Here is a 25,995-nt window from a genome sequence, read left to right on the forward strand (position 1 = left end):
CTGCACCCTGTGGCAAGCACCTCAAGGTGCCTGTCACACTGTGCATGGTTTGAAAGAGGGGGTCCCATGGGTACTCCCACGGGCCCCAACCAGTGGCCTCCGGGTGAAGGGAGGCCTGCTACAGGTCCTCAAAGTCAATTTATGACAGCCTTTTTGTGGCGGACAGACCATAAGGTGCCAGGCACAGGGTGCATGGATGTCCACAAAGTGCCTTTTTCTACTGCAGCTTCTGCTGCAGCCCTTTGCCTGGGCCGCAGCACAAGCCGCAGTAGAAAAAAGTACTTTCCGACTGCCTGCACGGCGGTCTCATCCTAATTGGGTGGATGGGACTTCCAACTCATTGTCGGGCGGTCTCCTGCCTGCTGCGATGGTGGTCAGCGGTCCAACCGAACACCATCGTAATTAGGGCTATAGTAGGCTTTGCATCTTACTGTTAAGGGCAGGACCGGAGCTGGGCCAGTCTATGTATCCTGTCAAGAGAGCCTCTTCTTCGCGCCAGGTGTATGTCATAGTGTGATGTTTACCATAAATGTAGTGTCTCCTCTTGCCTGTCTCATAGGAGAAGTGCAATACCCCCAATAATTTTAGGGCCAGATATACAAACATTAGGAATACTGATTTCCTAATTGCGATTATCTCCGGATAGCAATTAGGAAATCCGTATTTCTGATGAATGAAGTACTTTTAATCTCAAATGGCGATTCCTAGTAGATTACATATTGACCTTCCCCATGAATATTAATGAGGTAGGTCACAATTTGCAACCTATAAGGAATCGCAATCTTCACAGGGAAGGTGGCCTGCTGCGGTCAGCAGACCACCATGTCTGTGATTGCTTTTAAATAAGGCAATCTTTTTATTTTAAAGCAGCCCTCTTTCCTTAAAGGAAAACTGGACACTTTAAAAAGGAATAAAGGAAACTTTGAAGTTTTATTTTTTAAGACTAGACTATGGTCTGTAGGACTGCTGCTCGCTCTTAAAAGATATTTCTTCGGGGAACCCCTTCCTCTTTGCAAAATGGTTACCACCAATTGTAAACTGGTGGTAAAGCATTACTGTAAGCAAAATAGTAATACATACCATACGTATTCGTTATTTGAAGGGGACACTCAAAACAAGCCCTTTCAAAATACTGAATCACAAAAAGAAATTGTGATTCAGTAAAAAGATTCTGAATTGAATTCTGTACATTGAAAAAGCATCTCGCAGAATTGGGCTGTTTGCAACCACAAAAATGCTTTGTATATCTCGCCCTTATTCCCTCCACCAATACTTACGCAATATAGGAATCATTGCTTTCTTTCCCAGTGGTGGAAGGGACAGGCCTACTGCACTGGCCTCAGATCACATTGTTGAGTATGGAATGTACTTCTGGGCAATTGCTTGCCTCAGTATGGGCTATTTTCTCACACAGGTCACAGACTACATGTACAATGAGGATGTCACCTTGAAAGTCAAGGGGTGATAATTTGTACTTTATATGTCATTTAAAGATGTATTTGAAGAGTGATTATACTATTTTTGGTATCTTTAGCCCTGATGAAGTCGTGATTATGACGGAACATGTGTTGGGTAATTGGAACCGGTCTATTTTGGGAATAAAGAAAACATAATGTTCGAGACTAAGTACAACATCTCAAGACTGGTCTCTTAATTATTGTGTGTGCCATGAGCTATATCTAAGGCTACTCTCTGTGTATGTATAAATAGCAAGAGGTATTTGGCACCCAGCCGACATAATAAGATACGGGTCTTGTAATACCAAAATTCATGAGGAGGAAGGGTCCCTGATGAGCTTCTCAACCTATAGCCTCAGTACGCCTATTTTTTGGCATGGAGCACATGTTCAACTCATGTATATAATGTGTGTATTTCTTCGTTTTCTGCTTCACATGACGAGTGCAGATCAAGGTTTGTCTTACAGAAGAAGTACTAATACTGACTTACTCACTAGTTTTTATTTGTGCCCACTTGACAGAATCCAGCATTACTGAACCAATGCTTGATTCCTGCATGATCAAACATTTACAAAAACAGCAGAAATTTGAACATAAGAAAGAATATCTTAACAACTGACTGGCATGATACTCACCGAGGCCCAAGCAGGAGACGCGGAGGCCGGACTTTCCCAGGTTCCTGCAGGAAAAAAGACAGAGGAGGGTTAGATGGCTCAGAAATTTTGCTTTCAAGAAGACTGTTGATTTTGAACCCAACATACAATTTGCAACAACCTCTCTGCAATTATGTTATAATTGTGCATTTGAGAACAATATCTTCTGAACATAGCTGGTTGAAGAACTTCTCTAGAGGTGGGTGGTCATGGAAAGCCATACAATTTCTGCAAGACGTGCTTAATCTGGAGACGATTCTACGAGTTGATTTTGATGCCCCTTGTTAATAGGAATAATAATGAAGAAGAAATTCCAGTCTTGGACTCTCCTTTGGGTACAGTTCCTCTTTCAGAATTCAAGGGACTGTACATGATCTGCCATATCTGAATCAGCCGGATGACGTGTCATCTAGACCACCACAGACACACACCAGTCCTGCCACCCTCCAGTAAAGTCCTGGGATTGTGGTTTTGATAAAGAAAGGGGACACAAAGCTTTTGTAAAATTATATTGGTGGCATGATATGATTTCGGTATTTGTGAATTGATGATAAGCGCAATATACAGCTTGGCCAATGTTTTCTTTTTTAATTCAGGCTAGCAATCGCAAAATTGAATCTCAAATTCTACAAATACACAAACTGACCACATCATGAATTGGAGGATTGATTGTCTTACTTGGTTGTGTACCTTCACTTGCAATTGTTACTTTTTTTCACAAATCTGGTTTGTTTTTTTGTGCAAATTTTAAGGCCACCAGAAGATTTTTGGGGTTTTGGACAAAACTCAACTGTTTAAGTTTTTGTGCATAAACAATTTACTAAGTCTTTCTAATGAGTTGACCAACACCATTTGACAATTGTTTCTGAGTAAGCCACACGAAGAAATTATTATTACTCATATTTACAAACTTCTTCTGAGGGATACCTATGTAACTTACAAACATCTCGTCAAGAAGAAGCCCACGTACAAATAGAAACAGCTCCTGACGAGGAACCCAAACATAAATGCAAACAGCTCACAATAATTAGCCCATGTATACTGGAAACAGCTCACCACAAAGCACTCAACTACAACTACAGAACAACCAGTAAACAACTATAAACACTTCAGCTCAGCTACAAATAACTCCTTATAATGAACTTATAAACTAGAAACACTCGATAAGAAGAATGCAAACACTGCTACAACCAGATCATTATGTGAAATTAAGAAAGATGTAAAGGCATGTATGATCTGAATAGGACCCAGAGACAAGATGGTGGTGTGTCATCTGAATTGTAGCTCTACACCTAGCTACAACTGTAGTCACAATATTATCTGCAGAAATATTTGCCTGAACTAATATCAACTCAACACTATTAATCTTACCAACATGGTCAGTATATATAGGGAACTGTAGCTGTATGAATTTTAGCTACACATCTACTTAGCTTGATAATATAGTGCAAGTTGATACTGTGGAGTAGATATTGTTGCTGGTGAATTGTAAAACATCAATACTGTGACCCTCCCCACCAGGTCTAGACTAAAAGATAAAATCGCCCCAATTCATGGACACCCTCCATAAAGGCCGGCATACGTACTACTTAACATACAGTCATCCCCTTAAATCCCAAGCACATTTGGAAAATACACAGACTGAAGAAGAGCACGGATCCCTCATTTCGACCACGCACTGAATCAGATGATAGTTGTATACCACACACTAAGAGATCCACCACAGATAAATCTGCCACAAAAGCACACATAGAATTGTCACAATTTCACAGACACAGGCAACATTACAAATAAATCACCTATGGATGCACATGCCTCTCACTTGTATAATTCCATGACATACTCAACTAGGCACACATAGCACATAAAGGCACACTTAACTAGTACAATCATACAAACACACATACAAATGCCACATTCAGAGGGACACATACTAGCCACTTGCACATCTACACAGAAACCCTCACAAATTCACAGCACATAGTGTCAGTACAGGTCTCGACAAATATAGTCGCCCACTAGCTATGGCGAGTCAGATTTTATCATGACAAGCTATATTTAGTGTCTACTGCTCCCTTCTGACGAGCTGACAAACAGGTGTTCTGTTCACTCACAAAGTGAAGGACAGTTAAAGATGCTTTTAAATCTTGTTTTTATTTTGTCACATTTATTCTGTGTTCAGAGACTGAGGTCAAAAGTCAGTTTACATCTACAATTACTTTTTTTCTTTGACTGCAAATTTACAGAATTTTAGAAAGTGAACTGACTGACAATTGTGCTATACAAAAAGTCTGACGAGAAAGGCTGTAGGATGTCCTGTTGTATTCTAACACATATTTAAATAGCTAAATTGTGAACTATACAAATATTTCAAAATAAATTTCAGTAGTTATGAAAGCCCTTGTTTTGTAATTCTGTGAGATGAAAAATAAATATTTTAATAGGATGAAAACAAATCAGAACACTTTACTTGGTAATGTGCCAATGATAAATATGTTTCCACAAATTATTGTTTATACACTATAAAGTTATTAGTAAATCTGCATGCTAGTGGGAAATGTGGCCATTTCAATTGAAATGTGCTGTCTGTAAACTACAGTGCACTACCATCTAATGCTTTAGTGAAATATTTATTAAAAGTGAGTTTTTAAAGATGAACTGAGAAGCATTCTTGCTCCTGTTCTGATGACAATGGTATTAGTGAACTAATAGGCAAATCAGGGATGTAGATTCTTTTTATGCACGGAGCAAATGTTTAGTCTACTAAATAAAATCAAATAGGTTTTTTTGAACAGCAGGAATGCTGACCTCACATATATATTGAAAAGTGCTGTTGAACGGTGGCTCTCCAAAATATTTTTTTTGCCTAGGATGACATAATGAGCCCACTTTATGGATCAAGAGCATTACAGTTAGGTTGAATAGATTATTCAAGTTCCTAGGTGTGCAGGTCTAGTAAAATCTTTGTGATTTTTTGAGGCTTGGCCTGTAGTGATTTCCTCATAGTAGATGTCCCTGGTTATGAAGGTGGTACAAGCTGGCAAGGAGAGGCAGTGGAATACTCTCTTTTTTTGGGGGGGTGCATGAGGGGGCGGGGGGTAATCTACTCACATTCATTCAGGCCCGTGAGAAAGACTTCCCTGCATGTCATATGCCCTGTAGGTGAGACGGGTGTGGAGTACATGAGGCCACGTGGCAGGGCATAAGCACCATCGACTTGCAAGTGTTGAAAGGCTGTTCTGAAGTTGCTTCTTGAAATGAATGGTTTTACTTTTTTTATCAGAGAGAACTGGTACCAGGCAACTATGGTTTTCTTGGCAATGTGTTCTTTGAAGGGGAGTTTGGTGTCTAGGGTGAATGTGGCTGACTTTCCAATGGGTGATAATTGGGGTTCAAGCCCACCCAGGTCCATGTCACTGAGCCAGGTTTGGATTAGTTGTTCCCTGTTCTTAATGGCCAATGTTAGGGATTCAGGCAAGTGTTGGATAGCCAACCTTCGGCGAGATGGAGGCAGTGCTTGGGGTGTTGTATGTCTGCAGCCGAAGAGACTTTGAAGTACAGTTATGTATCATCAGTCTACTGGTGAATGGGGATGCTGTTATCAGTGAATTGAGGACAATGTAGCTCTGAGGTTGATGATGATGGGGACAAGATGGAACCCTGGAAGACTCCACAGGTAGCAGGAATCCTCTGGGACCTGTCAATGCCCATTTGAGAGGACAGGTTTTGGCTAGATGGTAAGTGGAGAACCAGTGAAAGATATTACCAGTGTTCCCCATTCAGTACGTTAATGTAAGGAGGAGGGTGGGTGATAAACAGGGTTGAAAGCAGTTGAGAGGTTTAGCAATATCAGGAGGCAGGGGCCATCCTTCTGTGGCTTGCAGGGCATCAACCATGTTTGGTACTGTCTCAATGCTGAAGCAGGGTCTGACGCTAGATCAGTGGTCGTGCAGGGAATGGTTGGCAATGATGTGATCTTAGAGTTGTGTCTACAATGCGTTTCCAATGATCTTGCAGAAGAAGAGTAAATGAGCAATGGATCAGTAATTGGCGAGGGTATTAGGGTTTCGTGTGAGTTTCTTCAGGAATAGGGGGATTTGGTCTATCTTGAGACCTTCTGGGAATGTGACTTGAGTGAAGTAGAGGATTATTATGGTGAGGAGGGGCGATAGAGTTTCTCTTGACGGGTTTTTAATGAAAGAGGAGGGTAAGACATCACCTTTATAGGAAAAGGCTGTGAGTGAACTGAGGATGTAAACAAAGTCTGCACAAGATAGGGTGTTGAGAGCTGGGCACTGTGGGAATCGGAGCAGAGTGGTAGGTGTCAGGGAAGAAGAAGGCTTGGGGTTGTTGAGATTTACAGAGTCATATATAACGGATATGTTTCCATATACAGAGTACATACAGAAACACACACATCACACAAATACACAGCCATCCACAAATGTACACAAACATGCAAAGTAATGGTGCACAAGACAGCACGCATAACTCACGCACTTCGACACATACTCCAAAAGAGCCCTCTCCATTGCCATACAAAAATCCAAGCCACATCTGGCTGGCTGCTGGGAACAAAGACCCAACTCTTTCATCACTCAGGGTGTCTCTTAGTCAGAGACGGAGGAGCTGTATGAAACTGGATGAGGAAGTGGGGACTGGAAGGTGAGGGACTAGGAACAGTCCTATCCCCCCTTCCAATCTCCTCCTCCCCCCCCTTCATTTCTTCTGGTGTTGGAATGGAAGGTTTGGTCAGAGGAGCAGAGCTGCCCCTCGCTCCCTCATTCCTCCCGCCCACATTGGATCATGCTAGTGGGCATGCCTAGAAAGGAGTTGGGGGCAGTAAGAACCGCCCTTAGCCCCTCCCATGGCCCCGCCTACCAGCTTGATCCTTGGATGGACCCAGAAAAGGCTAGGGAATCCCTCCCATGTCCGTCCAATACGTATGTGACATCATTCATGACCTCACGCATATATTAGTTACCCTTGAAGTTAGAATGCGGCTACCTACTTTGGGAGTTTGCCAGTGCCCAGAAAGGATTGGGTACCAGCAGACTCCCTCTTAGCCCCTTAAGCGCCAGGAGGAGTTTGTCCCCCGGTTTTCACACCCATGGAGGGGGGCTACTGTAGGTACAAAGCCTGGCCCCAGATGTTTCCATGCTGTGCCAGTAGGTGCTGTGGGTAGGTGCACCGACCTTGGCCTCAGGCAGGTCTCACAAGCAGGGTGCCTGGTATGGGTCACATCTGGACTGCACGTGCAGCGGTTGAGGGCTCCGATGGTTGCTTAGTTAACCATAACTAGAGAAATGTATGTTTTCATCACAGGCATAACATCCCCTTCAATCAAAGGTTCAACGTGGAGTGTACTCACATACTGTTTCCTTTTAAAGCACCTTAATTGATGCTTTCCAGTTCCTGTGAGGGTTTTTTTGATTTTGAAATCTGCACCCACTACAAAAACTTCAATTGAAAGCATTGTTTACTTGAGTTTCACGCACATATAATATATTGTGTTTTGTGTTGCCCTTGTTACTGTGTCAGTCCGTGTCACAGTACATAACAGGTACGGTTATTAATAAACGTAATGACGCTCCTTTCATCAATCCCAGAATGATAAATGGCGGAGATGCCTCTGGGGAAAAATGTGTCCTTCATGTTATAGATCAATTGGCTCAAAAGGGGCAGTAGTGACAAACCCACTGACATATGCGTGTTGTGTTGATTGACGCATTGGACAGGTTTTATCTAACCCATTGATATAGTGCACAATTTCAAATGGTAAATTACATTTATTACGTTTATTTAGAGCTGCATGTTTAGATTCCCCCAAAGCACAAGAAAAGACAAGACACAGCTAATTTCAAATTTCAAATTCATTTCTATATACTTTTTCTCGGAGAGGCAGAAGCCTTCTCAGATAAATTACATCTAATTTCCAGGGACACTGGAATTATACAGCAGAGGAGAAACAAGTTCTGCTGCAGTATTTTATAAATTATGCACCAAGAAAAAATCAAATTATGCGGCTTGACGGGGCACATTTTGTGATAGTATTACTTCGTTATTTTGTCATTTTTACACGTTAACACTATCAGGACAAAGGTCTTAGCTCATACAACCAGTTTAATACCCAAATACTGCAGTAAGCAATTGAAAGGTGACCAGCCAACCTTTGTGAAGAACCCTCAGCTGCGTGGCAACACTTGCCACCTCGTTTTAGTAACTTTTGATCCTCTTGAGCTAGTACCAATTTATTTTTTTGCTTAAATCTGCAATTTATGCAGCAGGTAATGGAGTATGTGGCAAATGCAACAAATCCATTATTATGTAGAACACAGTGCAGCAGTAACGTTCCATTATTCCAGTGGCCCTGGTTATATCAGCATACCTTTCTCTTAAATACCTTGTAATGGGAATTTGATTTCTGCCCTTAGTTTAGTCTAGAGTATTGCAGATAATCCTGAAACTGTATGTGAGTGGGGAAGGAATATGAAGCAAGCATGGGCAAATCCAGTTGGTCTTGCCTATGCAAGAGCTATTGACATTGCCAATATGTCTTAGCAATGGTGTACGTAAGGTTGGCAGTTGTTCAGCTTGGCTAAATGTTAGTGATGTAAAGGAGAGTGGTGTGGAGTGGTGTAAAGTAAAGTGTCATGAAGTAGAGTGGGGTGTTATGGTGTGGCATAGAAAGTCATGGAGTGGGGTAGAATAGAGTTGAGTAGCGTGGAGTGGAGTTGAATCCCAGTAAGTGGTGTGTCGTGGAGTGGCATAGTGTTGTGGAGTGTCATGGTGGGAGTAGAGTGTCGTAGAGTGTCATAGAGTGAAAGGTCATACGTTAGAGTAGTGTGCTATAGAGCTGAGTGGTGTAGAGTGGAATAGAGTGTCAGAGTGTCGTAGAGTGCCATAGAGTGGAATAGCATAGAGCAGAATGGAGTGACTTAGAGGGTGTTGCTTAGAGTGGATTAGAGCGTTGTAAAGTAGAGTGGTGTAGAGTGGAGTAGATTGTTGTAGAGTGGAGTGGAATAGAGTGCATAGTATAGTAATGTGGAATGGCAAAGAGTGGCGTATAGTGGAGTAGTGTTTTAGAGTGAAGTGGCATAGTGTGAGATTTGAGTGGCATTGAGTGACATGGAGTGGAGTACCATAGATTGGAGTACCGGAGTGGCATAGAGTGGAGTAATTGAGATACAGTGGAATAGAGTGGCATGGAGTGCTAATACTGAGTTGTATAGTTCATCGTGGAGTGGAGTAGTGGCATAGAGTGGAGAAGAGTGTTGTAGCATAGAGTGGAGTAGAGTCTAATGGAGTAGAGTGTAATAGAGTGCAATGTTGTAGAGTAGAGTGGCCAAGGGTGCAGTGGCGTAAAGTACAACGGTGCAGAGTAGATTGGCATTGAATGCAGTTGCTTAGAGTGCATTGGTTTGGAGTAATGTGGTGTAGGGTGTGTTGGCATAGTGTGCAGTGGCATAGAGTGGGGCAGAGTAGAGCGGTGCAGAGTAGACTGCTGTAAAGAGTAGTGGCATACAATACAGTGGTGAAGCGTAGAATAGAGTGGCACACAATGCAGTGGGGTAAAGCACTGCAGTATAGTGGAGTGGAGAGCAGTGGTGCAGAGTATTTGGCGTAGAGTGCAGTGGCGTAGAGTGCATTGGTTTTGAGTAAAGTAGTGTAGAGTAAATTGGGTAGAGTGCAGTGAATTAGAGTTGAGTGGCGTAGAGCGCAGTGGCGTAGAGTAGAATGATGTAGAGTGGTGCAGCATAGAGTAGAGTGGCATAGAGTGCAGTGCTGTAAAGTAGATTGTTTCATAATACAGTGAAGTGGCATACAGTGCAGGGCTGCAGGTAGAGTGGAATGATAAGGGGCATAGTGGAGTGCCATACAGTGCTGTGGCATAGAGTGCAGTAATGCAGAGAAGATTAAAGTGGCATAGAGGGTATGGCATATAGTGCAATGGCATAGAGTGGAGTGATACAGAGTAGAGTGCATTGGCGTCGAGTGCAAGACTGCAGAATAGATTGGCATATCTTCAATTGAAACAACCGTTATATTTGCACAGACATACAGTTTTACTGATAAAATGATGCAAAGCAAAAACTATAATGTGTGAAAATGTCATCACCTAGTGCATTGATTTGTTTTGATTCACTTCAAAATAACCCCCAGTAAACAGCATGATTGTCACATAAATCCTCTCAATTTGAAATCAAAGAAATAAAAGTAAACACCAAGCTCCCTCAGAAGACGGAGCCTGACATTTGACCTCTGTCTTTGCATGCACAGCAAATGTGACAAGAACAATATATAAAGGCATTATTACAGAAAGAGGGCTCTCAAAGGATACTGTAATGTTTGGGCAAGGGAAGGGACATACTCAAGCTGGACAGCCTAAAACAAACAATGCCAGCAAATAGAAAGCAAGACAATATGACTTATGAACCAAAAAGCCAATGGTAAACAACGGAAAGAATACATTCCCAGGGAAGCTTTCCGAATGTCCACAAGATGTTGTTAGCAAATGAGACAGCCACGGTGTCTGGTAGGCTTCGACCTAAAAAGTAGTTATCACCCCTGCGATGCTGCCTTCGTATCTGTTTCCTGAGTCAAGCAATGAGGCTACATGATTGCTAGTCTTCACCCAAGCAAAACGATTGTAGAAAGAAATGTAGCTGAAGGTTTATGGGCACTGAAAACAAGCATTGCCAAAGAAAATAGGTCCATAGGTGGCTGCTTGCCTTTTTCCTATGTTAATGCTTGTTTTCTTGGAACATGTTTTTTGCAAAACTTTATAGTTGCCGACCCTCATCAATCTAAAAACACATGGTTAAAAGCAAAAATATTTGTTGGTCCTAGCAGTCCTTGGCACATACTTTGTATGTGAAGGTGCTCGTTCTGAAAAGGCAGAATCCCATCACCCAATGTTAAGCTAGCCAATGGTTTAAGTCGACTGGCGCAATACCCCACAATGCATGGTAGTGGGCAGAAGAAAAATGCGAATGACACAAAAACAGACTGGAGGAATCTGGCTCTTTATATAATATACCAAAATGAGGTATATCGTTCAAAGAGTCCAGGTATTCCCTTATGGGTCGACCGGGGCTTGCTCTAACAATCCAAAGGTGCTCTTCTGGTGGGCAGTGTGGTCGAGCAACCCATATCAATAAAATGTAAATACACACACAGTCAATAAATTATGCACACGGCTCAATAAGGAGGTCCACATCAATTTATAGAAAAAAACATGTTTCTTTATATATGTTTAGGCACCAGAATCAATATGATCAGTTAAGTACTGATATCGTAACAGAGGGAAAGCTGACACCAAGACGGCTGCAGACCAATGCATATGTCTAGACCAATATCTTCATGAGAGACAGTGGAAAATTGTGTAATGATCCATTAGTGGAAACCAGGGAATCTGGAACGACTGACCGTATACATGCGACAAGGAGACCTCTAGAACAGGCCTCTCTGTAGGCCAGTACCCCTGACGAGACTGCGTTCTTACTGACACAGAGAGAACTCTAGAGTCAGAACACCTGGCTAGAGCCAGTCCCTCTGCAGACCAATGACCATGGCTAGATTCACCCTTCGTGAGAGTGCGAAGGGAGCTCTAGAAATGGCCCCTCTGCAGACCAGTGCCCATGGCTAGCTTGACCCTTCGTGTGAGAGTGAAGGGAGCTCTAGAAATGGCCCCTCTGTGGAGCAGTGCTCATGGCTAGATTGATCCTTTGTGTGACAGCACGGCCCCTCTGCAGACCGGTGCCCACGTCTAGATTGACACATTGTGTGACAGCACGGCCTGCTGCAGGCCGATGCCCATGGCTGCAGTGACCCTTTGTGTGAGAGCACGGCCTGCTGCAGGCCGGTGCCCATGGCTGCAGTGACCCTTTGTGTGAGAGCACGGCCCGCTGCAGGCCGGTGCCCACGTCTAGATTGACACATTGTGTGACAGCACGGCCTGCTGCAGGCCGATGCCCATGGCTGCAGTGACCCTTTGTGTGAGAGCACGGCCCGCTGCAGGCCGATGCCCATGGCTGCAGTGACCCTTTGTGTGAGAGCACGGCCCGCTGCAGGCCAGTGCCCATGGCTAGATTGGCCCTTCGTGCAAGAGTGAAGGGAGCTCTAGAAATGGCAACTCTGTGGAGCAGTGCCCATGGCTAGATTGCCAATAGCTTAAACTCGCGTAAATGCGAGACCTATTGCATTGCAAATGCTTGTTTATTTTAAGCACGGGTAGATGAATTGATTTGCCCAGAATCACAGACTGTTGAGCCAACGCTGCCTCATTCCCCAGTCCCAAAGTGGGCATCTCCGTCCATAAAGTCACATCCTGGTTAGAGAGAGGGTGGCAGGCCGAAGCCGCGTGATAGCTCGGCTTGCTAAGGGCTCGAGGCTCCAATGGGACCTCGAGCTGAGTCTGACCCAGGTTTTAGACTTGAGCCTGGCTCGAGTGTTCAGTGGCTCACCCACTTCCAGGTTTCACCTCATTATGGTCACTTTAACACTCACATCCAGCAATACGCAACTGAATGGTGACCAGCAAACCTTTTCCGAGAGCTTTCCACTACCCCGACATTTGTCACAACGTTTTTAGTCATTTTTGATCCGTTTGACCTAGAAACAAAGTTTTGATTCGCTAAAATTTGCAAATCATGCAGAAAATAGATCATATGACAAATTAATACATATTTGACAAATGCCACAGTCTCAGAATCACATAATTCCTGTGCCTCTGAGGATTAGGCTGTTTTTAGCACCCAGGTATTAGGAAGGATTCATTGAAACCTCAATGCACCACGCAGAGCGCCTTAAGGCGGATGTGCTCTGCCCCCGGAGCTAGAGGGGGTTACTTTAAGTCTCTGTGACATGATCACAATTCCCGAAGCCTTAGGAAGCTTCACTGCTGCATTCTGGACTCGTTGACGTGTCTCAAACGAGCAAGCTGGTGAAGCCAGATAACAGGCCTTTGCATAATGCAGCCTCGACGTGCTGCTCGCAGACACAACTGGAACGCCAAGTTCCCGAGGACGAAAATAAGGATTTTTGTCAAGCGCCTCATTTGATGGAAGCAGGCGGCAGTCTCTGTACTTATCTGGGGGACCATTGACGTTTTAACAAATGCTGTACCAGGAGGGATCGCAGCGACATGCAAAATGCAAAGGATTTCTGGGAAACCTGAGCACTTTCACCAGATTCTACTGAAAATGTTATTATCCAACAAATAATGTCTTTATCTTCTATGGAAGCATCAGGGCATAATGTGAATAACAGTTCGTCCTCTAACGCCGAGAGTTCGAAAGTTTGTGTGAAACATAGGGGCAGATTTACAAGCCCCTTGCGCCTCTTTTACGCCGCCGTTGCATCACTTTTGTGACGCAGCGGCAGCGCAAAAGATGCGCCATGGTGCGGATATTTACAACGTGACGCATCCCTGCGCCAGAAGGAGACGTTCTGGTGCAGGGAGGGCGTTCCGGCGCAAGAACGCCTCCTAAAAGTGGCTGAGTGAAATCTACAAGATTTCACTCAGTCACTTTTGAGCCCATGCTGCGTCAAAACCCTGCGCCTGCTAGAAGCAGGCGTAAGGATTGACGCAGCATTGTAATAATAGACCCCCCTAGAGCATTGCTGGAGCTGCATCGTGCTTGCGACGCAACTCCATCAATGCGCCACTTTTACGGCACAGATGCGTCACGCATCTGTGCCGTTTTTGCCCCATAGTGCGCCGCATTGTAAATGCGGGGCATCCATGGTGGCGGAGGCATGGCGCACAATAAGTGGCGCATCCCTGCTGATATGCAGAGATGCGCCACTTATTGTAAATCTGCCCCATAGTGATGCCCTCAGCAGAAAACAAGTTCAGGTGCACACATGCAGTAATAAACTGTGAGTCTCTTTTAATCAGTGTCGCACAAATATGTTTTAAAACTGGTCTTGATTTCGGGGGGTTATTCTGTGCCGACGCTCGGTGCCTCTAGGAACACCTCTATGCGTTAAAAAAGGCCACAGAGCAATGCTTTACTTTCATATGGATTAAACTACATCCTGCATACATTATAAGGATATTGCAAGGTATGACAAGGAGTTTTCAATACAGAAATAGAACAAGGTGTGATAGAGACAGTTCTCTTTATCAAGTGGACCATTGAAAGGGAGAGGTCCGTGGGCAATTACCCACTTTGCCTCAAGACGTCTATAGCCATTTGTATTTATCGGCACAGCAGCCATACAAGCAGTGCTTAATTTGAGCTAGTGCTCAGCACCGGCACCTAATTGTCAACACCATACTTAGAACAGTCCACCACATGGTGGCGCTGCTCTCCTAATTTAGAGATGAGCAGAACAATGGTAGTTTAGGACTACAATATACATTAAAACTTACTAATACCTGCCTCCCCAGCCATTCCTTTAGCTTTGGGGACCTGGAATAATCGGAAATGTGGCATTTACATGCAAGAGAGATGTTTAGTAGTTGTTTTGGCAGGGATAACAAGGGCGATGGGTGGTGCAGGCTGCACTGGCCTCCTGGTCAGAGCCCTGGCACTTAATATTTTACTAATTAAGCACTGCATACAAGGGTCAATCAAGACACGTGCACTGGTCTGCAGAGAGGCCATTTCTAGAGATCCCTTCACTCTCACACAGAGGGTCAAGCTAGCCATGTGCACTGGTCTGCAGAGTAGCATATTTGATATGCCTTTTGCTGTCACACACAGGGTAACACTAGCCATGGGCCTGGTCTGCAGAGCGGCCATTCCTAGAGCTCCATTCGCACTCTCACAGAGGGTCACTGTAGCCATGGCCACCGGCCCTCAGAGGGGCCGTGCTCTCACACAAAGGGTCAATCTAGCCATGGGCACCGGCCTGCAGCGGGCCGTGCTCTCACACAAAGGGTCACTGCAGCTATGGGCACGGGCCTGCAGCGGGCTGTGCTGTCACACAAAGTGTCAATCTAGCCATGGCCACCGGACTGCAGAATGTCCGTATGTAGAGCTCCCTTTCCTCTCACACAAAGGGTCAACCTAGACGTGAGCACCGGTCTGCAGAGGGGCCGTGCTCTCACACAAAGGGTCAATCTAGCCATGGGCACTGCTCCACAGAGTGGCCATTTCTAGAGCTCCCTTCACTCTCGCACGAAGTGTCAAGCTAGCCATGGGCACTGGTCTGCAGAGGGGCCATTTCTAGAGCTCCCTTCACTAACGCACAAAGGGTCAAGCTAGCCATGGGCCCTAGTCTGCAGAGGGACCATTTCTAGAGCTCCCTCTGTACCTAATATTTAGTTTTTTTTAATGTAAATAAAAGGCATTGTTTTAAGTTTAAAACTGAGTGTGGCGCCTTCTTCAAGGACACCGCGCTCGTTTTCTTTTTACATTGAGCACGGTGTCCTTGAAGAGGGCGCTGCGCTCAGTGTTAAAGTTTTTAAAAAAATAAAGAAAGCGAGTACGGTGTTCTTGAAGCGGCGCTGCACTCAGTTTTACAGTTTAAAAAAAATAGCATGGTGTCCCTAAAGCGGGCACCGCGCTCATTATAGAAGTAAAGAAACAAATTCAACAGAGCGCGGTATCCCAGAAGTGGACGCCATGCTCAGTATTAAATTAAAATAAACTGAGCATGGTGTCCCTAAAGCGATGGTCGCGCTCAGGATACAAATACAAAAAAAAATAGCAGCCGTCATTGTCCACATTAGTGCCCATAAACAAAATAGTGCTCACCCCCTATATAAAGCGGACCGTGTACGGAGCCAAGTAAAAGATCCAGTCTTCATGGGCGGTCACAAATGAAGACAGGGCAGTTACAAGGAGGTACTAACAAGCCTCATAATGGATCAGAAGCCAGCATTTACCAAGGACAAAGACACCAGCCAATCAAAAATATGGGCGGAGAGAAGGCGAGGCTTACACAGCATACTCGACGACTGCATGCCTCGCAGAGCGAGCAGCACATGCGCGCTTCTGCTAGGCTCGACCTAAAAATGAATGTGACCTTGTCTTTTGTAGCTGGTGTTCACCTAAACACTCCAATACCTTCAGGTCGCGTTCACCCCGTATAAAAACAGCAGAAAATGCATAAAGAGGTCAAAACAAAGCCCTAACATAACATGGCAAGACAGATAAATACCCATTTAGTGGCTGATGTACAAAGTGAAAACCGCAAACCTAGATAGATTGCGGCTTTCCAACTTAAATTGGTTGATCTCAGGCAAACATTGTATTTCCCAAAAACTACTTTTTCTTCATAATCACAAATGAAAGCACTGTTAAATATGTGAGTACAAAATACCAGCTGTACAAAACCCTATTGTTTTTTATTTAATACACTTTACTGCTGCTCTGTAACAATGTGGGCCAAATCCTGGGTTCATATAACTGTCTTGCCTCTTGGTTCACGGTCACCAGAGTAGGGACAGGGGCAGGAATGTTCCTAAGTTCATATTTTAAAACTATCACGTTTAACAAGTACTTCTCAGTCCAGTGCCATAATATGATATATTAATGTCAAGGCATCCACAAGTATCCACAGAATACACTTTTTTGAATATTGAATAGACTTTATCAAACTTTATGTGATGTTTGATGTATGATCCTGCTACACCGTGTTGTCCACATTGGGGTGGAGGAGGAGGAGAAGGAGATGGCTTGGCTGGGTTCCCTTCTAGAGCACAGAGAACAGGCACTATGACTCAAGTAATTTTTCTTTGAAGCCAAAATCATCAAGTATGGAATGACACAGGTTCAGCGTTGAGCCAAACACTTTTTATCATTTATATGACTCCACTGGCAGATGTATGACGTTACAACGCATACTTTTACAACGCATACCTTTACAACGCATTTTTTACAACGCAACATCCATTACAACGCATGCCATTACAACGCATGCCATTACAACGAATTTTTAAAAACTACCTTTACAACGCATTCCATTACAACGCATACTACCTTTACAACGCATACCATTACAACGCATAACATTACATTGCATGTATGGTAAGTATTGGATAGTGTAGGGGTAAAAATTACTATTCTAACTCCAGGGGGGTGCAACAGTAGGGTAAGTGTTGGATAGTGTAGGGGTAAAAATTACTATTCTAACTCCAGGGGGGTGCAACAGTAGGGTAAGTGTTGGATAGTGTAAGGGTATTCGTTGTAATGGTATGCGTTGTAATGACATGCGTTGTAGTGGTATGCGTTGTAGTGTCATGCGTTGTAATGGTTGCGTTGTAGTGGCATGCGATGTAATGGATGTTGCGTTGTCAAAGTTTTGTTGTAATGGTAGTGCGTTGTAAAAGTTGCGTTGTAAAGGTTGTTTCCCCCACTGGCGTATTTTATAGAATCCTTTGGCACCCGGGTGGTCTCCTATGAGGGTGATACCCAACTTCTGCTGACCTATAAAAACAATGAGTCAGAGGCCAACAATAAATGTGCACCCTGTATGGTAGCAGTGATGAGATGGCTCAAAACTAACTCTCCACAATGCAACCCTGAAAAAAATGCAGGTCCTGCCATTCTGTCTCAACCCCCATCACGGATGGTCAGGGGCATGGCCAACCAGCTGTACCACTCCCCGCTCGCCACCACTGAGCTAGCCAGGAACATCCGCTGTGGTCAAATCAGCATGCTGGATACTTAGGATGCTGAGGAAAGTCCTCAAACTTATGCCTCGGGAAGCCCAGGAGACAGTGGTACAGGCATTGATCCAGTCTAGGCTGGACTAGGCCAACGTTTGGTACATAGAACTCCCAGACTATCTTATTCACAGACTGCAAAAGATACAAAACACGGCTGTCCGCCTTGCATTTAACCTTTCCAAGCAGGCTTCGATCACCCAATACTGTAACCGTCTGCACTGGCTACCAGTAAAGAAAAGGCTCATTTTTAAAGCCTTGACTGTAGCACACTCGGCTTTCGACAAAACGGGTCCCAAGTACTACATGAAAGGTTGATCACACACTGCCCTCAAAGATCCCTGCACTCACAGTCGGCCCGTCTACTGTCCATCCCCTTCACCAAACGGAAGTGGGGTGGCTCAGCCTGTTCGGTTCTGGCTGCTAAACGCTGGAACGAACTTCCCTTCCCCCCAGATGCATAATGGATAAGAAACTCTTCCAGATTTAAGTGGGCTGGGTCTCACCGGGTCTGAGCACCAGCAGTTTTTTAAAGGGAGCCTCTAAACGGGTCTCTATCGGGCTCGGTTTTGTGCCCTGGCACAGGCGGTCTGCTTTTTTCCAGACTGCAGTGACAGCAGGCACATCGATGTGCACGTGCTCACACTGCTCACTTCTCACTAGTGGGGAAGTTACAGCATGACGTCATGCCAGGTGAGCGTTGTAGAGGAAGGGAGTCATTTTCTCTCTGGATTTGCCTTCTTTTTGAAACTCAGGAGCAGCAACATTGTGTGGTGTCGCCAGGGCTTTAAGTGGAAGCTTTAACAATATTATATATAACACACCATAGTTGCTGCTTATTTATCTCACGCAACTAACAAACATTGACAAAACCAACAGTGCTGACTTGTTGTAGGTATGATGTTACTTGTTGTATCTGCGGGAAATCCTACGGCGAGTAGGAATAACCTGAAGTACACTTAACTCACAATAGTGTTGTCTCTTGTGAACGTAGTTAATCCGAATGATTTGTAGATTTAAATACAATCCAGTTTAAATTTGTTTAGATCATTTATTTGTTGATCATCATATTCCATTCATATGATTGAATATTCACTTCTTCTAATTCATGTTCATAATTGAATCTCAAACAACGTGTTGCTGATCCACATAATTTTTAAATTCCCCAATGCATTTCGCACAGAAGTGCGCTTCCTCAGGGGGTCTGTAATTAAATAGAAATGGCAAGAGTAGGTACACTAGTATTCATCCAAGGAGACGGTGAAGTACAGTTGAATATACGTACTTTAAAGTGACTAGATCGAGTCCAAAGAGAAGTGAGTGGTTCAACAATAAACAACGAAGGGTATGTGTCAGAACCCGACCGGAAATCATGCATGTGCTCAAAGAAACTGCCCTCAGTGCTTAACGAACCTAAAAGGAATTGTGAAGAAGCAAAGGTCCAGAAAAAAGACGGTGACTCTTTATAAGTTGAGGGTGACACGAGTGTTAGACTCCAGAGAGACAAAGTGAAGAAGCTATGAATATAGTGACTAGTGAAACCATAAGCTGTAATTACCCATGCAATTAAATCAACCCGTCTAAGTATCAAAAAGCTCACGTAGTGGTATAAGCATGGAAATATAGAACCGAATTAGTGGTAGAATCAACAGTGACTTACTAGATTGATATAAACTTCGAAGTGAAAACATCGGGTAACAAAGTGTAAGCGAGGACCCGGCTCCGTGCGAAGCAGGAACCCGGAAGACGCCACGCATGCGCAGTAGAGCATTGAAAAAGAGTATCGGACGATAGGCATGGGAAAAAAGACCAATACAGCGTGCAAGTGTATACAGATAGCCCGATAAGCTTGTGAAAACAAGAGTGGCATGCATCAATCCTAAATAAAATGTAAGCAGCCCGTGATGCAATGGAAAAAGTAAAGTATGTAAGCAATTAGAAACTGGACATAGAAAAATGAACAATTGTGGTGAGCATAATACATTAACGAACACAGTCAAAAAATAGAGACAAAAAGTGCTATGTGTGAAATAAATAAAAGGATGGATGAAAAGTATATAAAGAAAAATGTATGTGTAACACAAAGTGTACGCAAACTAATGGGTACACCCCTGGTTGGACATGCTATTAGAATGCAACTATTTACAAATTACTATCATTTCACAGCTAAATAGAGGTCAATATTTACAATATGTTCAGATAATGGAATCAAGTCCTTAATCATAGATGACATCCAAATTCAAGACGCTCATTGAGTCCTTTAGGCTGAATCGCCTGCAATCTATATATCCAGTGTAGTTCTCGCTGTAGTAATCTTTTGTTGTTATCGATATGTGGTTGTTTCTCTACTGTTTCCAAAATCAGGAAGCGTATTTGGCTCGGGTTGTGTGACTGTTGAATGAAATGTGCCGCAATATTAGATTTTAGATTTTTTGTGCGGATGTTGCTCCGGTGTTCATTTAACCTGATTTTTATTTTCCGTTCAGTTTTGCCCACATAAGGAAGACCACATGGGCATTTTATCATATAGATAACATTGTTTGTGTCGCATGTAGCATTCACTCGGAGACACAAGAGACAACACTATTGTGAGTTAAGTGTACTTCAGGTTATTCCTACTCGCCGTAGGATTTCCCGCAGTTATTGTTCAGAGCACCTTGCGACCCAGGAGGTGAACACCTGGAGTACCTATAAGATTTGAACATTACGAAAATCTGATTACCATATACACTTTGGAGTGCAGCGGTTCATATTTGTTTGTGTTATTGTTCCCTCTGGTTCATACCGCTCTTGCACCCACGAACTATGTCTTACGGAGATATTGCTGGCCTCACCAGCAATAAGGCTGACACTTTTGAATTTGATACTAATGACACGGATAGAATATACTCATTAATCCAGGAGCCGGATTATATTGCTTCAAGTACAGGATCTACACAAGCTAATGTGCGTCAACTATTGTTCACAGCTAAACGTGAGATCAATCAACGCCTTCATGCTTCGACACTTATTCGATACCATCGTGTACAGCGCATCCCCAGAGGTTTGCGAATCCCTCTTAAGTCAACCTTGTGCAAGAACAACCCCAGGTTCACTGAGAAATGGTATGGCATACTTAATAAATGCTCACTTGACTTGATTCTTCTGATCGTTGAGGAACTCTCTAAACTTCTAGAGGAATTAGAAAAAGAAGTTAAGCAACTAAAACATGAACTCAGTCAAAAAATCACTCCAGAAGAATTCAGTGCCACTTTGGAAGACATCAATAGTAAGTTAGATACATACATCAAAGAAATCAATGAAAGAAAATTGAGAAAATTCAAACGTGACACGGTGGACTACAAGTTAGGGGAGGTCTATAATTGGGCCGAAATATACGCGGCTAGGAGACAAAATCGTAATCAACCAAATAGATCGACGGATGGTGAGACATCATCCTCAGAGGATTCCACACGCAGAATGCCTCCACGAGGCAGACCTCGACAAGAAGCCCCATCTGAGAAGACAAGAACCGAACAACCAACCACTTCTAAAACTACTACAGAACCAACTAGCACCGCCACCGCGGATTCTTTTTTAGATGTTGGCCCCGAACCAACCGACGATCGAGGAGGTCCCAATGTCAGAGACAACCTACCCCCACCAGCGAAATCGACCAGGAGTCACAGAATTTAGTTGTCAACATTTCTAAATGTCCTTTGAACCAAGCACAAGTACAGGTTTTACAAAAAGGTTTGAACTTCGTTCTTACATACCAAACCAATGAATTGGATATTTCCATCTCATTCTATAAATTCATGAGAACACTACGACTCAGGCATTTTTTTGAAAACATTTGTGTACCTTCTACTACCCCAGATAAAGATACTCTTCTGGGTCTACGCCCTTCCAGTAACTTTATGGCTCCCATCAGCCACAAGGTTCTTGACGTTTTTGAGAAAGCAGTACAACAAGACTTACATTCGCTGTTCGTCACTCCTACAAACAACCGAAGTAATCTAATGTTGAAAGAAAGACAAGCTATCAAACAACTAGCTAACAATCAATCATTGACTATATGTAAAGCAGACAAGGGCGGCGCCATTGTCGTTCTGGACTCTACGTATTACCAACAAGGTCTGCATGAACACCTTCACAATCCGGATTTATACATGCTTTTGAGATCAGATCCTACGCAGGTTTTTAAGGATGTACTTACAAAGATTATTGATAAGGCTGTATCTGCCAATACCATCACTGACAGAGATAAAAGATACCTCATCAAGGATTACCCTCAGGTACCATACATTTATTTAGTACCTAAAATTCATAAGAATTCCAGTCAGCCACCTTTTAGACCAATTGTGAGCACTACCAACTCTATACATGCCCCGACGGGCACTTACATTGACAAACACTTGCAACCGAGTGTCAAAGGTATGAGTACATTTATCCAGGATACGACAGATTTCTTAAACAAACTACAACAGATTGCAATACCAAATGATCGACCAATCGTCCTATGTACGATTGATGTTAACGCATTATATACTTCAATCCCCCATAATTTGGGATTGGAAGCTCTTGAGACTGCTTTAGTACAAACTGATAAACCACTGGATCTTCAGGTGTTTCTAATGGAATTGATGCAATTTACTTTACATCACAGTTATTTCAAAACACGTGACAATCAGTACTATTTGCAATTATCTGGAGTAGCAATGGGCAACTGTGCTGCTCCAGCATATGCTAATCTTTTTATGTATTCATTTGAACAACAACACATATTACATAATGTACTCTGGGAACCATACATGTGTGCATACTACAGATATATTGACGACATTTTTCTTGTTTGGCAAGGCACAGAGACTCAATTTCTCACTGCAATCAACGACCTTAACACTGTTAACGACAGGATTCAATTTACCCATACTCTAAATAACACTGAAATTGCCTTTCTGGATGTACTTGTTAAATTGTGTGGCAACCAATTCATCACTTCCATTTTTACTAAAGCTACAGATCGTAACAATTACTTGCATCATAAAAGCTTTCACCAACCAAGTTTGAAAAAGCATCTTCCGTATTCCCAACTATTGAGAGCTAAGCGTATCGCTTCTACTGATGACCTATACAATACCAACAGTTCAAGAATTGTTCAAAAATTCCACCAACGTGGATATCCAGAACATATCACAGCAGCTGCTGAAGAAAGAGTAAAGATCAAGAACCGAGATGAGTTATTGAAACCGAAATTGAATATTCAACAGCAAGTGACCTGTAATGTCTTTGTATCCAAATATTCCACAAAATCAAGACAAATAAAAGAGGCTATTCGCAAACACTGGCCATTACTACAATCAGAAACTGAATTTAATCACATTTTTGAAATACCTCCCATCTTTGACTACCAACGCACCAGGACCATCCAACAACTCATTAAGCAACCTACAGTTATCAGACAAACCACTTTCAAAGGAACTATCCCATGCCATAACTGCAGCCATTGCAATAGTGTAATTTTGGGACCCACCATGATGCATCCCACCCAAGGCACAGTCATTAATCTCCGAGTGAATGCTACATGCAACACGAACAATGTTATCTATATGATAAAATGCCCATGTGGTCTTCCTTATGTGGGCAAAACTGAACGGAAAATAAAAATCAGGTTAAATGAACACCGGCGCAACATCCGCACAAAAAATCTAAAATCTAATATTGCGGCACATTTCATTCAACAGTCACACAACCCGAGCCAAATACGCTTCCTGATTTTGGAAACAGTAGAGAAACAACCACATATCGATAACAACAAAAGATTACTACAGCGAGAACTACACTGGATATATAGATTGCAGGCGATTCAGCCTAAAGGACTCAATGAGCGTCTTGAATTTGGATGTCATCTATGATTAAGGACTTGATTCCATTATCTGAACATATTGTAAATATTGACCTCTATTTAGCTGTGAAATGATAGTAATTTGTAAATAGTTGCATTCTAATAGCATGTCCAACCAGGGGTGTACCCATTAGTTTGCGTACACTTTGTGTTACACATACATTTTTCTTTATATACTTTTCATCCATCCTTTTATTTATTTCACACATAGCACTTTTTGTCTCTATTTTTTGACTGTGTTCGTTAATGTATTATGCTCACCACAATTGTTCATTTTTCTATGTCCAGTTTCTAATTGCTTACATACTTTACTTTTTCCATTGCATCACGGGCTGCTTACATTTTATTTAGGATTGATGCATGCCACTCTTGTTTTCACAAGCTTATCGGGCTATCTGTATACACTTGCACGCTGTATTGGTCTTTTTTCCATGCCTATCGTCCGATACTCTTTTTCAATGCGCTACTGCGCATGCGTGGCGTCTTCCGGGTTCCTGCTTCGCACGGAGCCGGGTCCTCGCTTACACTTTGTTACCCGATGTTTTCACTTCGAAGTTTATATCAATCTAGTAAGTCACTGTTGATTCTACCACTAATTCGGTTCTATATTTCCATGCTTATACCACTACGTGAGCTTTTTGATACTTAGACGGGTTGATTTAATTGCATGGGTAATTACAGCTTATGGTTTCACTAGTCACTATATTCATAGCTTCTTCACTTTGTCTCTCTGGAGTCTAACACTCGTGTCACCCTCAACTTATAAAGAGTCACCGTCTTTTTTCTGGACCTTTGCTTCTTCACAATTCCTTTTAGGTTCGTTAAGCACTGAGGGCAGTTTCTTTGAGCACATGCATGATTTCCGGTCGGGTTCTGACACATACCCTTCGTTGTTTATTGTTGAACCACTCACTTCCCTTTGGACTCGATCTAGTCACTTTAAAGTACGTATATTCAACTGTACTTCACCGTCTCCTTGGATGAATACTAGTGTACCTACTCTTGCCATTTCTATTTAATTACAGACCCCCTGAGGAAGCGCACTTCTGTGCGAAATGCATTGGGGAATTTAAAAATTATGTGGATCAGCAACACGTTGTTTGAGATTCAATTATGAAAATGAATTAGAAGAAGTGAATATTCAATCATATGAATGGAATATGATGATCAACAAATAAATGATCTAAACAAATTTAAACTGGATTGTATTTAAATCTACAAATCATTCGGATTAACTACGTTCACAAGAGACAACACTATTGTGAGTTAAGTGTACTTCAGGTTATTCCTACTCGCCGTAGGATTTCCCGCAGTTATTGTTCAGAGCACCTTGCGACCCAGGAGGTGAACACCTGGAGTACCTATAAGATTTGAACATTACGAAAATCTGATTACCATATACACTTTGGAGTGCAGCGGTTCATATTTGTTTGTGTTACTTGTTGTATCACATATCTGGATGCAATGAAAGAAACAGCACAATACAAGTCGGGCAGAACACTATGCTAAGCACAGATGTTAAATTTAGGGGTTTTTAAGCCACGCCTAAAATTACACTGGCCATGCCCCTTTGACAGACCCCCCAGTTTTTTCATCCCACTTAATGCCCTGAACTATTCCACAAACAATCATAAACTCTTCAGTATAAAGAAAAGTGTGATGATGATCCTCCTGGTGGCCTTTTACCCTAGCGCCGAACACTCTTGTCGTAGCTGAGCGCTTTTCAAACCCATTCATTTATGATTGACATATCAAAAATTTCAGGGCTCTGCTCATACACGGGCTCTCAGAGCCAAGTCAGACCCTTGGCTCGGCTGTCCTTATTAATTAGTTGACTCTCCCACCTCCAGTGAAACCTTTGCTATGTCACTGTTCATCTATAAAAATGACAAAACAATGACTACTATCACAAAAGTGATCGCATTAAAGTACCGCTTAATTTGCATTCTCTTGCGCATAATTTTGTCAACTCTGCTGCATAATTTGGCCCTCCCGTTCTGCATAATTCCAGTAACCTTGATTATACTCTAGGTGAATTGTTTACCTCTGTTCTTATGGCATTAAGGGAGCCATTTCGTTTTGTACGTGTTGTGTAATTGCCTTCTTACAGCCAGTTAGTTTTTCTTGTGAAGTCCCAGGGCCTCATTTATGAGAAGTGACGCATCGCTGCGTGAAAGCAGCGATGCGTCACTTCTCAGTGTGCCCTCCTTGCGACATGATTGATGCATCATATTTATTGTATGACGCATCATGTCGCAAGGAGTTACAAACACGTCAGTAATTCTCACGTATCTGTATGGCACAAAAGTGACGCATTGCTGGAGTGTGTCACAAAAGTGACGCAACTCCAGCAATGTGTCCTTTCACAAGGGGCAA

At 42.9% G+C, this 25,995-nt stretch overlaps 1 protein-coding gene across 1 annotated transcript in view; it reads right to left on the bottom strand.

Annotated features, from left to right (window-relative positions):
- Positions 1 to 25,995, bottom strand: part of LOC144798548 (voltage-gated potassium channel subunit beta-3-like) — a 202,731-nt gene that overhangs the window by 153,249 nt on the left and 23,487 nt on the right. Inside the window, exon 2 of the mRNA XM_078669482.1 lies at positions 2,093 to 2,136. Coding sequence (XP_078525608.1) covers positions 2,093 to 2,136 — 44 coding nt within the window. The remainder of the gene's footprint in view (positions 1 to 2,092; positions 2,137 to 25,995) is intronic.

The sequence above is a fragment of the Lissotriton helveticus genome, chromosome 12 (genome assembly GCF_964261635.1).
Source record: "Lissotriton helveticus chromosome 12, aLisHel1.1, whole genome shotgun sequence".
Lineage (NCBI taxonomy): Eukaryota > Metazoa > Chordata > Amphibia > Caudata > Salamandridae > Lissotriton > Lissotriton helveticus.